Raw genomic sequence first — 14026 nt, forward strand, 5'->3', positions numbered from 1 at the left:
CTGATATTCCCAGAGATGGTTTTGTTGTTGCTTAATGTGGGGAATCTCCAAGAAGCTCACCGTGGCTTTATCCAGAACTTTGATGGAGTTCTCGTCTGCAACGTTCCTCTTGCGCAGAGCCTCTTCCAGTGTCCACAGCGGAAGCGTTTCCCATTTCCCAAATACCACCAAGTCGATATCACTGAAGAAGGACAAAGCAGATACAATCATGTGACGGTGTGCAAAAAAAAGCAATAACACCATGGTAACAAATGCATTTCACAATAGTGGCTTTTTTCTATATCTAATAGGGTTTGGGGAACCCTGGTGACTCACCTTGTTGGCAAATAGAGACCAGTGCTGAAGCTTCCAAACACCTGCACCTAGACGAAGATGACACATAATTACCCACTTTGTGGCGCCAATCACAATAGCCTCAATCATGCAATGACAGCAGAAACATGATACACTTATTATCATGACGTTGTGATTGTTTGGGCTGAAATGCCACAACGTGTCAATAGTTCTGGGGTGTGAACAAAGATGAATCACAAAACTTTTATTTTCCTACAATCACGTGGAGAAAAACCTGTTCACGGAGCTGCACAAACACTCACAGCCTGACGCGCTGAGGATGACGACGTGACAAGCCCAGACAAACTGCACAGGCGTGGCGCTAAGAGAGGTGCACATTTTTTAATATTCGAACATCCACTCGAGGTTGGCAGGTTTCTGTTCATTTCCTGTTGTGTAAATCAAAAGAGGCGGAATCTAAAAATAGACCTTTAAGCCAATGAGCTCATAACCTGCCCACTGTAGCGGTGACTGAAATAAGTCCAACCTTCCACCTTTTAAAGCTTCTATAGGGCAACGCACACTGGTGTCTGAACACAAATAGATTTAAGCTCCCTCTTAAACCGCCTTCCTTTCATTGCCTAGAAACCTGTAGTATAAGAATGTAGTGTGTGTTGGACCTTGTCACACGTACATGGTTAAGCTGATTGCAGATCTACGTTTGTGAATGAATTAACTCATGCAGTGGAGCACGCCCTTGCATGACTGAAACAGTGCTCACAATCACAAAATGCATTGCCTACAGGCCCCTCATTCTACCTTGAGTTTTCCTTTTTAGACCTTGTCTCTACTCACAAGGAGGTGCATGCTCATTGGGTACAAAAATACATATCAAGTAAACAAGCGGTTATATGTTGCACTGTAATTCAAATGACTTTTAAAAAAACTCATATATGGCATCCCACCAAAGACAATAGAGATAAGAGCCAAGACTTTTTTCTAGCGTTCAGAAGCAAGTCTCGCCCTTATTATTTTTAAGGTGTGTTCTCAGCCGTCTGCTATTTGCCATTTAAGTGTGTAGACAGGGAAAAACAGACTTCAGTAGGCTGTAGCCAACACACTTCTGTGCACTGATTGTCAGATATTTCTGTGCATATTTTTTTACGGTGATAGCTCAGTTTTCGCACGCACCACTTTTACGTTAACTAAACCTTACCTTGGTTTTCGTCTCGTTTAAATGCGCCTAACAAACTAGTCCGTTTGCCAGCGAACCATTCCCAGCATCGAGTGCCCAGGCATTAGTGACTTACGACCTGATTCACAGAGCTCGAAATACCAGCATGTGCAATCTAGGGTTGTACGCTATACCGGTACCAATAAAGTATCGCGGTATTAATCAATTGAAATCGGTACTATACCACCTTTGAAAAGTACCGGTACCGTTCTTTCATCTGAGTGCCGCGGCGCATGATGTTGATTGTGTCAAAACACACTAGGGATGTCCCGATCCGATATTTGGATCGGATCGCCCGCCGATATTTGCCAAAAAATGCGTATCGGCAAGGCATGGGAAAATGCCGATCCAGATCCAGTTTTAACAAAAACTCCGGTCCGTGTTTTAGCTGCTGGCATTAGACGACAGGCTGTTCTCACTCTTTTCTGTGTCTCCCTCTCACAGACAGCGAGCGCACCTTCTTACACACGTCACATACTGTCACGTCATACGTCACATAATGTCACATCATACGTCACATACGTATACGTCCTCCCCGAGCAGAGAGGTAGCAGCATGGCTAACGTTAGCTGTGATGCTAGCGCAGCCGTGTGACCAACGTTCTCTCTAAGGTGCGCGCATAGCAATTATATGCCACGCACAAAATCAAATAAAAAAATAAGCACATAACAATTTTCGACACACGGACACGACAGAGAAAACAGTTTTCGTCATCATTGTTCAAATATTGTAATGTCTGTCGAGACGCTTATCTCCGTTCGGTGCCACACGTCCACACCATCAAAATGCTGAGGCAAAAATTTCCAGATCAACACCGTCTGAAAAAATTAGTGATCTATTTAGTTGTGATTTCCTTCTCTGCATGAAAGTTTAAAAGTAGCATATATTAATGCAGTATGAAGAAAAATGTTTTAATGTAGACATGCAAGCCTTGAAAGAAAATTTGGAAAATCAAGACTACATTTCCTGCAAATGGGTGCATTTCTACCCTATATTTTAACTTTAGATTTATTCTCATATCAAACTCTTTTGGCTGTCTTTTTGACACTTACATCAGGCGCCCCCACACCCCGGATTATAAATAATTCAATGTGATTATCTTGTGTGATGACTGTATTATGATGATAGTATATATCTGATAGTATATATATGTATCATGAATCAATTTAAGTGGACCCCGACTTAAACAAGTTGAAAAACTTATTGGGGTGTTACCATTTAGTGGTCAATTGTACGGAATATGTACTTCACTGTGCAACCTACTAATAAAAGTCTCAATCAATCAATCAAAACACATAGAATCATCATACTGCTGTGATTATATGCATCAAGTGTTCATTCAAGGCTAAGGCAAAATATCGAGATATATATCGTGTATCGCAATATGGCCTTAAAATATCGCAATATTAAAAAAGGCCATATCGCCCAGCCCTAGTTTCAATGATGCCATTTCTGTTTGTCATGTATAATTTTGTCTATTTTGTGTTTATCCTTGAATAAACAGGTCAGTTTCTTGTTACCAACCATTGTGTATTATTCAAACTCACCTAATTCAGCTAGCTAGTTGTTATCAAGAGTACTAAAACCCTTTTCAACATGATTCTGACAACTAAGTAGGCTAAATAACTTTAAACTTTAATACATGCTCGGATAGGCCAGTATCGGTCAGTATCGGTATCGGTCAGTATCGGTATCGGATCGGAAGTGCAAAAACAATATCGGTATCGGATCGGAAGTGCAAAAACCTGGATCGGGACATCCCTAAAACACACACAAAGTGCATACAAGTAATAACATTTTGGAGAGGAAAAATAGAAAAAAACTACAAATCTACTCGTTAATAAAGAGGGTAGTGAAGTACAATATGAAGGTATTTGGACTTCAAAACTAACAATAAAGGTGACGCTTTAAACAGGGAGGCACCACGTAGCAAGTATTGTTTTACACCTTTCCTGCGTGGTCGAGGAGGAGACCTTGGGTCCGTAAAGCTCCGCTCTTTGGTCGGAATGACAAGGCCGTCGATTGGTTACAACTTGGTCACTTTATTTATAATTTCCACCACCGGACATCCACCATGCTATTGACACTCCTGCACATGCCCGCGCTACCTCTCCTAACTTGCCCACTCACTTACTCACGTCACTCACCCCACATACTGCCATTCTTAAAGGGCACACACACACACACACACACACACACACACACACACACACACACACACACACACACTACTCTCACAACAGCTGCTTTAAAACACGCCGAGCAAAATGTGGCGATTAGTATTAGCACTTTTGCTTCAAACTTTGGTCAACATTTAAATAATGGACATTCAGATCTGCACAAGGAGTTATAAAACGTGGCAGGTAATAATGTAGTTGTTACACCTGTCCTGCTGTTCGGTCCGGTGCAGACCGTAGTCGAGGAGCACAGGGAAGACGTTCGCTTCAGGGTCGATGCCATTTCAATGCCTTTTAATTTATATTTTAACCTTGGGAAATTGTTGTTTGACTGTGAGTGTTTAATGTAGTGTAAGATATTCTGTTAAATTAAAGCCAATATTGACATTTTTCATAGTTCCCTTTATTTGGAAAAGCATCGAAAAGTATCGATATACATTTTGGTACCGGTCCTAAATTATTGGTATAGGGACAACACTAGTGCAATCTATAAAATAGCGTGTACTATTAGTGGACGTGTTGCGTGTGATCTACTAACACTGCGAGTGCAATTAAAATGTGGTGCGGACCGCCTTATTTAAGTAGCTGCGTTTCCGTTAACACCTAGAAATGCGAATAACCTAAATATTCGCAATAAGAAACTGCTAACGGAAAAACCTCTCGAATATCGCTAAAACATTTTTACGCTCTCATGAGGGTTTTTTTCTCCCAGATGTTTTGATATTGAAATGTATTTCAAAAGCATGATGACGGAAAGAGTTTTTCCGCCTTTAGAGCGCACCTAAGCACCTGACAATTAGGGTAGACGGGTCGTCTTAGTTACGCTTCTGACCGGAGCCCCAGGGGGCACTGGGCCATCTCGCAGGTCCCTTCCCGGGAATAGAAGCCGACCCACAGGTTCGGAGAGACTCACATACCATACCAACTTTATTTATAAAGCCCTTTAAAAACCACCACAGTTGAAGAACAAAGGGCTGTACACCACAAATAAATAGAGGCAAAGGACAAACTAAAAAAATAACATTTAAAACAGAAGTAAAATACACATTGAAAAAGCAAATACAAATTACCCATAAGAACAATTTGTTAGATAAAAAGCAGTTAAAGTTAAAAACAGTTAAAAAGGTTAAAAGTTAAAAACAGTTTAAAGTCTCATGCTGGGTTAAAAGCCAGTGAATAAAAATGGGTGCCCGAACAATGTCGAGGGAGCCCTCAAATTGTCTGTCAATTCCTCATTCACAATTCTCTCCCAAAAACCCCGAATGTGTGGCCGCTGCCTTCGTCTTCTATTAACAATTACCGCTCTAAAACCATGGAATCACAAAGCGTCCATCTTCCGTCAAAGTGGAGTCTCACGGGACCAGATTTTACGAGAATTACAGCTCATGACGCAAAACACCCTGTAATGGACACACCTACAAGTTGCAAATGTACTTTGTAGAAATCGCTTTTATTTTGCAAAAAACAGTACTATACAGGGCATCACCACAGAGACAGTCATTGACTGTACATACATGTTATCATGCTCGTACCTGTGGCGTTTGGCTATGCTTTCAAAAAAGTCGAAGACATGTACCACTTTCTACGGTCATTTTATCAGCAGTCATGCAGTGCATCTACATTACACCAGCTTTGTTTTCTTTCTTTTTTAACTGGAGGCTGCACTTATGTGCTCAAGACACAAAAAATGCATACTTCAAGAAGTTTTTATCATATAGGTTATATTTTAGTAATATATAGTCTATGTAAAAAAAAAAAAAAACGCAATTAAAAAACATAAAATAACACCAAAATGCATTAATTGAATTTGTTTTAATCAGTCCTTAAGTTATCCAGCGGGTATGAAATCAGGGTTTTCCCTTAAAGTAATTAAATGTGGCGCACGGCAACAGCATTTTCATTGCACCTTAAAAATATGTTGGGTTTTTTTTACTTGAAAAAAATTAAGGTAATATAATATATTACAGCCCTGCGATGAGGTGGCGACTTGTCCAGGGTGTACCCCGCCTTCCGCCCGATTGTAGCTGAGATAGGCTCCAGCGCCCCCGCGACCCCGAAGGGAATGAGCGGTAGAAAATGGATGGATGGATGGATAATATTTTACACTTTTATTACCAATCTTATGATAACAAAGGGCACAATTCCAACACGTTTTACCGATTGTGCAAAATACTTTCGTCTCCGTCCAAGCTTCCCCAGACACACAACAACACTTCCTCATTCTCCCCCAATCACCTTTCAGGCATGAACTGTGTGTTTGGAAAGATGGGAAAAAACTGACATCAAATCCAAACCAAAAGAACATAAAACATTAAAACCAGCTGGTCATTACAGTATAATGGATGTATATAGCCTATTATTTAAGCACTATTGACAAGTGATGTACCGAAAACTCGACCACCGTAAAAGACTTTGCATCACTGAAAACCGTGCTGCCGAAACCGGATGTAAACAAAACGCAAGCCATTGTCTGGAGCCTTGTCAGCATGTCTGCATTGTTGCCGTTTAATATATCCCAGATATACACGCGGACAGCCACCTACAAAATGTGCAAATATTAAGAGGACAGTGGTGCCTTTTCAGGAGAGAAAGTCCAACCAGAGCAACATGTTCTCATTCATCCAGGTCATTGTCATCTCAGGACAAGCCATCGATCCCAACTGGACTGTTTGGTTTTTCTTAGAAGACGTTTCGCCGCTCATCCGAGTAGGCTTCATCAGTTCGTGCTCATAGACTTAGATTTGTTAAATCTAGTCCAGCGGTTGGTGCCAAAACCCCAAATATTTATACTCCAAAAACCACAAGGATGTGCCTGGGCAAGGATGGCTTAGCCCTATCGTACTGAGAAAAATAACTTTTGCGATGCAAACGAGCAATCCTAACTGTCAAAGCCAACGACAGTCGTTGAAGTGTAATTTACCCTCGTTAGCATTGAGGTATTGTGTGGTAGAACGATCGCTGTGGATTGACTACTACCAGTGAAAAGTGCATCCAGTTCCAGAAATAACAAGAACAGAGTGGATGAGGAGGAAAATGGTAACAGATGCAAAAATATTGTCCCTTCAATTGGTATCAAGTCTATCTGAAAAACTCAGAAGATTTTTAACCAACACAACATCCCAGTACACTTCAAACCAGGCAACACCCTGAGACAGAGCCTAGTGCATCATAAAGACCGGACACCCCACACCCACAAAAACAATCTAGTGTATGCTATCCAGTGAAATGATGAATGCACTGATTCATATATTGGGGAAACAAAACCACCACTAAGCTGACACATGGCACAGCATAGACGGGCAAACTCTTCAGGCCAAGACTCAGCTGCCTACCTGCACCGCAGGGAGAAACAGCACTCCTTTGAGAACAAAAATGGACAGATTCTGGACAGGGAGGGAAGCCATCTACTGTATGTCAAGGCTGAAAAATCCTACCTGAACAGAGGTTTGTGATCTGCGACACCCCCTGTCTCCCACATACAACAATGTCCTTTCTACAATTCCTAAAAACTCTGCAATTTAGCCTCCAACAACATTCTGGTCACAGACGCCATTTGTGTAATTTCTTTACAACCGAATTGAATGCTTATTTGGGGGATCCCGACTACTTTGGACTGGTAGTAGTCGATCCACAGCGATCGTTGTACCACACAATACCTCAATGCTAACGAGGGTAAATTGACTGTCGTTGGCTTTGACAGTTAAAATTGCTCTTTTGCATCAAATCAGTTGTCTTTCTCACTACGAAATGGTGAAACCATCTTTGCCCAGGCACACCCTCCTGGTTTTTGGAGCATAAATATTTGGGGTTTTGGCACCAGCCACTAGACTATCCATCCATCCATCCATTTTCTACCACTTGTCCCGTTCGGGGTCACTTGGGTGCTGGAGCCTATCTCAGCTGCACATGGGCGGAAGGCGGGGTACACCCTGGACAAGTCGCCACCTCATCGCAGGGCCAACACAGATAGACAGACAACATTCACACTCGACTATATTTAACCAATTTAAGTCTATGAGCACGAACTGATGAAGCCTACTCGGATGAGCGGCGAAACGTTTTCTAAGACAAACCAAACAGTCCAGTTGCGATCGATTGAATTCCCCGAAATAACCAGAGCAACAGCGCTAAGAAATCATGCTCACTGCAGCTTGCCTCTTTCGTCTGGGACATCGAGGGACAGAAGTAGAGTCTCTAAACACGATTACGGTTTATAATAACACCAGAAAAAGATGCTAGATTTGCTGCTAGTTGTTTTTAATAAAAAACTTTAGACACTTGAAAAAAATCTTAACAAAGAAGCAACAATTGAAAATATGGCAAAACCATGAAAAATATATGTTAATACTAATTATTTTGTTTTTAAATGTATGCATTTATAAAGAAAAAATATAATCATAGCAAATTACTTGACGTCATGGTGGCCACGCCCAAAACCACACCCTTACCACCACAGTATCTTGGCAGTCTAGGGGAAACTCTGGAAATTATTAAAAGGACGTTGCTGATTAGACAATGAGTCCAAATATGTTGACACACACATGTAAGATTGTGTGTCCATTGTGTGTCTTTGTAGCGCGAGCACTCCTATCTCACAGTGACGTGTGTGGAACTGTGTTAGTTTGCGCCTTAATTTCGAACATGCTAAATAAAATGCAAAATAAAGCTCCCAAAACGGTGGTGAGTATTGATAAATTACGCTGCGTGTGTTGTATAATACATGCGCTAATCACTAGCTGGCAACTAACACGCTAATCACTAGCTGCTAATTAGTGCGCTGATCGCTAGCTAGAAACTGGCGCGCTAATCGCTAGCTGACAACTGGCCCGTTAATTGCTAGTTGACAACAAGGGTGCTAATCGTTAGCTGACATTAGAGAGCTAATCGCTATCTTAATATATGTTAGTATTTATTCACATTCAACTACACCAGGGGTCAGCAACCAAAAATGTTGAAAGAGCCATGTTGGACCAAAAATACAAAAAACGAATCTGTCTGGAGCCGCAAAAAATGAAAAGCCGTACATAAGTCTTATAATGAAGGCAACACATGACGTGTCAATATTAGCTATAATAGCCTACTATCAAAATGACAATGTGTCGCAGGCTTAAGCAAATGTTTGTTGACAGAAATGTTGAAATGTTATATTTAATCTACACATTTTTACAACATTAGAAACCATTAGTAAATCAGAGGCTACTCAGAAGGTGAGATAACTCCTGGAAATTACTGTCTTAGAATGGCCAAAGGTATAGATAGATGTGTGTGTCCAAGTTAAAGGAAACGACAGGCTGTCTTCTTTTAATAGATTTATTACAATCTTTGGCAAGCTATGTATTGTTTACTGTGGTCTGGAACAACATGGCACACATCTGAAATGCAGCCAATGTTTCATACAGATAATGTGTCATGAGACATGCAAAACTAAATTATATACAAAGAGGATAAAAGTAAAGAATATTTATTGAGCTCAAATATACCTACAAATGAGGCATAATGATGCAATAGCGAGCCTAAGTAGCATGTTAACGTTGATTAGCTTGCAGTCATGCTCTAACCAAATATGCTTGGTTAGCACTCCAACAAGTCAATAACATCAACAAAGCGCACCTTTGTGCATTCACGCACAGCATAAAACTTTTGGTGGACAAAATGAGACAAAGGAGTGGAAGATTTTACATGTAAACAAACTGTTGCGTTTGTTTGTATTTCCCCCCCCCATCTTTTTCCATTTTCAATCCGTTTCTAAAAATGCTCCAGGGAGCCACTAGGGCGGCACTAAGGAGCCGCGGGTTGCTGACCCCCGAACTACAAGATAGTGTGCTGGCTCAATTTTCATGTGTATTTAAAGACATTTACATTTGTGAAAAAATTGTGGGTGAAAATATCCAGAAATATAATTTTTTTTATTTCGCCGCTTCCCTGCAGTACCTTTGCGGACCCCCTGTTGTAGAACTCTGCTCTAGACCATAGCCGTCTTTCATTTAAGGGTGAGGGTCGACTCACTTTTGCGAGAGTGTGTGCCATGCAATGTAAAAGGAGCATTAAAAAGAAACAGGGCAAAACTTACTTCAGCACTCGGCCAAAGGTTGTGTATGACGCCTTTGATTCTGTCCACTACCTCCAGCCTCATCTTCTCCTCCTCCGGCCGTGGCGAGATATACGCGTAGAAGTCACTGATCTCTTCATGTAACCTGCACAACAACAAAAAACACATCTGTTGAAAGCCTGTGCTTAATCACGCTGTAGCCTTCAAACAGGAACTGTAATTATCAGAGTTATGAGATGTCAGAAGCAGAAGACCAGTAATTATAACTAATTGCATTCAGAAACATACAAATGCTGTTGTTAGCAGTAGAGATGGGTACCGTTCACATTTGAACTGATATAGTACCAATTTTTGGTACTTTTTAGTGCGTTAATAAATGTTAATCGTTTGGTAATAAAAAAAATATTAAGTAACATTTAAATTGAGCAGATTATGATAAGCGGTAGAAAATGGATGGATGATAACTTTTCTCTCCACTTGTTATATCTCGTTTACTTATTACACACGAGTCTCATTTGCAATGCGATTGCCATTCCAAGACATAACATGGCATTACTGTATAGGCTATCTATGGTATAGACCAGTGTTTTTCAACCTTTTTTGAGCCAAGGCACATTTTTTGCGTTGAAAAAATCCAGAGGCACACCACAAGCGGAAATCATTAAAAAACTAAACTCAGTTGACAGTAAAAAGTCGTTGTTGCAATTGTTGGATATGACTTTAAACCATAACCAAGCATGCATCAATATAGCTCTTGTCTCAAAGTAGGTGACCTGTCACCACATGTCACATCACGCTGTGTGTAGTGTTTTAGTTCTTGTCTTGCGCTCCTATTTTGGTGTATTTTTCTCTTGTTTTTGGTATTTTCCTGTAGCAGTTTCATGTCTTCCTTTGAGCGATATTTCCCGCATCTACTTTGTTTTAGCAATCAAGAATATTTCAGTGGTTTTTATCCTTCTTTGTGGGGACATTGTTGATCGTCATGTCATGTTCGGATGTACTTTGTGGACGCCGTCTTTGCTTCACCGTAAGTCTTTGCTGTCGTCCAGCATTCTGTTTTCTTCCACTTTGTAACCAGTTCAGTTTTAGTTTTGTTCTGCGTAGCCTTCCCTAAGCTTCAATGCCTTTTCTTAGGGGCACTCACTTTTCGTTTATTTTTGGTTTAAGCATTAGACACCTTTTTACCTGCACGCTGCCTCCCGCTGTTCCCGACATCTACAAAGCAATTAGCACCGGCTGCCACCTACTGATGTGGAAGAGTATTACATGGTTACTCTGCCGAGCTCTAGGCAGCACCGACACTCAACAACAACACATCATTTGCAGACTATAATTACTGCTTTGCAAAAAATATTTTTAACCCAAATAGGTGAAATTAGATCATCTCTCACGGCACACCAGACTGCATCTCACAGCACACTAGTGTGCCACGGCACAGTGGTTGAAAAACACTGGTATAGACAACATACCATAACAGTAGCTTTATCCATGAAGATTAATGTGTTATGTTTTGCCCAGAAAGTGTTCATATTGTGAGGATTGTGCTTAACACACATCAGCTGTTGGATTGCAACATTAAATCTTAGTTGTGGTTTTGATTACCAAATTTGGAGGCGTTGAAATCGCCATGTGATGCTAATAGTGGCCTGTCTATGGCAAATCCAATGTGAAATAAGAATCAAGCTCGGGTATTTTGGAAGAGTGAAGACTTACTTTACGTTCAAGTATTTTCTAATTGTTGAAAAATGCAACGTTATGAATATGAGTCTGCCCTGAGTGCTGCTTGAGTTGTTGTTTCCTTGAATCGCTGTTTAGTCTGCAACCTTAGACTTAGACTTCTTTCATTGTCATTCAAATTTGAACTTTACAGTACCGATAAGAACGAAATTTCGTTGCATTAGCTCGTTGTAGAGCAGGATAAAAGAGCAATAAGTTGCAGATATCAATAAATACCGTACAGATAAATGGTAAATGGGTTATACTTGTATAGCGCTTTTCTACCTTCGAGGTACTCAAAGCGCTTTGACACTATTTCCACATCCACACACTGTTGGCGGGAGCTGCCATGCAAGGCGCTAACCGCGACCCATCAGGAGCAAGGGTGAAGTGTCTTGCTCAAGGACACAACGGACGTGACGAGGTTGGTAGAAGGTGGCGATTGAACCAGGAACCCTCATATTGCTGGCACGGCCACTCTCCCAACTGCGCCACGCCGTCCCCATATTTCGTTCTTAAATATATTGCACTTTTGCATATGCATCCACGTTTACATTACGTTATGCTAACCGGACATAAGTCTTTATCCGGACGTTTAAGAAAGGTATCAAATATGTCACCGTTTGATTCTACGTGAATAGATACCTGGTAGTACCGACATAATTCAGCCGGTGCCTATAAAAGGAACAAATTCGAGATCCATCCCTAATTAGCAGTAGTGACAGGTGAATCATTCATGTGTATGTAAAACCAGAAATAATAACAAAATTGCATTAGAGAGTGAATAGATGCTGCCATAGGGCAACGCATTGCATTGTGGGTCTTGCTGGACTCTTGCTTTTCTTTAACAAGTTCAAAACATGGCGCAAACGTTCTGCATCATTAACTGTCACAATCGTGTTCATGATCGCTTTGGGGGGAAAAAAAGTATTTGGTGAGATTTTTCACATTTCTAAGGTGAAAGGAAAGCCGAAAGAAGTCGGGTTATGAAGTTAATAAAGAGACAGCCAATAGCCTGGATAGCAGCCGTGAGCATACTTGCCAACCTTGAGACCTCCAAATTCGGGCGATTGGGGGGGTGTTGTTGAGGTTTGGGGGGCGGAGGTAGGGGGTGTTGTGTTTGGTAGCGGGGGGTGTATATATTTTCAAGTATATATATATATATATATACACATATATATATATATATATATATATATATAATCAGTTCATGAATGAGTATATCTGTTCGGCCACCGTGTTCAATGGAGAAGTCTGATCTACAAAATGTGCAGGCAGCATACCCTTTCCCCTTCGAGCTGTGCTGGATGAACTGAAATTATTTTTTCCAATCATTTTGGAACTTGCAAGCGTACTTCATCTTCTTACTTGTCATCGCCATGTCTCTTCTTCGTTCTTCCGCTTCGTCTCTGTTATGTTTTTGGACATTACTACTTGCCGTAGTTTTGAAGCAATGCATGATGGGAATCCGGATGTTGTGTGTCAGTGTATTAACGTGCCGGCTGGAATAAACACACGCTGAGAAATAGCTCCGTGCCTACCTACTTTATGGGTTATAGATAAACCTATGGATAACGGAGACATATATAATAGTCTCCTTTTCAGGTGAGAGAGGACGCTAAAGGCAGTGCCTTTAAGGCACGCCCCCAATATTGTTGTCCGGGTGGAAATCGGGAGAAATTCGGGAGAATGGTTGCCCTGGGAGATTTTCGGGATGGGCACTGAAATTCGGCAGTCTACAGGGAAAATCGTGAGACAATCAAACATCACTTTTAATTCCATCAGCTGGTACCTGTTAGTGTGTTCAAAGAATTTTCAGACTGGTACATTTGAATGAAAGCATGTTTTATTCAGTTACACACGTAGCATTTAGTAGGATGTTACAGTTAGCCAAGCTATCTGCGGGCAAGTTTACAAACAACATGCAGTATTTTGGGGGAAAAAAGCATGTTGTCTGTTTACTTTAAATCTTGGGTAAGCAGCACTTATATTTTGGAGAGGTTGCACGGTGATCAAAGTATTTATAAGTAACAATGGGCTTTTTTTATCGGGGAAACCTGCCCATGAATCAAGGCCAGGGGACTTCACGCAATTCGGACAAATAAGAGATGAAAGCCGTAGATTACGTGCAATTTGGACAATGGACAATGTGCCTTAACAGACTTTGCATTCTGAAATTCTTCACTGGTATTAAAACTGACACCGTACGCTAAATATATGATGATTCAAATCTCTCATCAATCAAACATGTTCATAGCTTATATGAGTCAATTCCACCATTTGTTTGTAATTTTTTTCCAGGTGGCAAGCCTTTGGAATAGAATAGTTTGTCTTGGTACAGGCCCTTGTTTTTTTAATGTTGTACGATGCATTTTAATCCAGTTTGTTGCAAACAAGCAAAGCCTTTGTCCAACAAGTATGGCTACCCAGCCCCACAATGCATTGCAAAATCGCGTGGCCCTTCGAGCCCCTGTTAGCAGGAGTGACACTTGCTGGTGAAATGTAACCACTTCCTTTCTCCATTTTTTGATGAAAAATGAACACGATGAGGCTGATGTCAGCAGCAGAGGAAAAAAG

General features: G+C 40.9%; 1 protein-coding gene across 1 annotated transcript in view; it reads right to left on the bottom strand.

Annotated features, from left to right (window-relative positions):
- tent4b (terminal nucleotidyltransferase 4B) overlaps window positions 1-14026 on the bottom strand; it is a 91440-nt gene that overhangs the window by 24239 nt on the left and 53175 nt on the right. Inside the window, exons 2-4 of the mRNA XM_061964562.2 lie at window positions 9755-9878; window positions 316-362; window positions 61-181 (exon numbers count right to left, since the gene is read on the bottom strand). Of these exons, the coding sequence (XP_061820546.1) occupies window positions 61-181; window positions 316-362; window positions 9755-9878 (292 nt within the window). The remainder of the gene's footprint in view (window positions 1-60; window positions 182-315; window positions 363-9754; window positions 9879-14026) is intronic.

Source organism: Nerophis lumbriciformis, linkage group LG06 (genome assembly GCF_033978685.3).
Source record: "Nerophis lumbriciformis linkage group LG06, RoL_Nlum_v2.1, whole genome shotgun sequence".
Lineage (NCBI taxonomy): Eukaryota > Metazoa > Chordata > Actinopteri > Syngnathiformes > Syngnathidae > Nerophis > Nerophis lumbriciformis.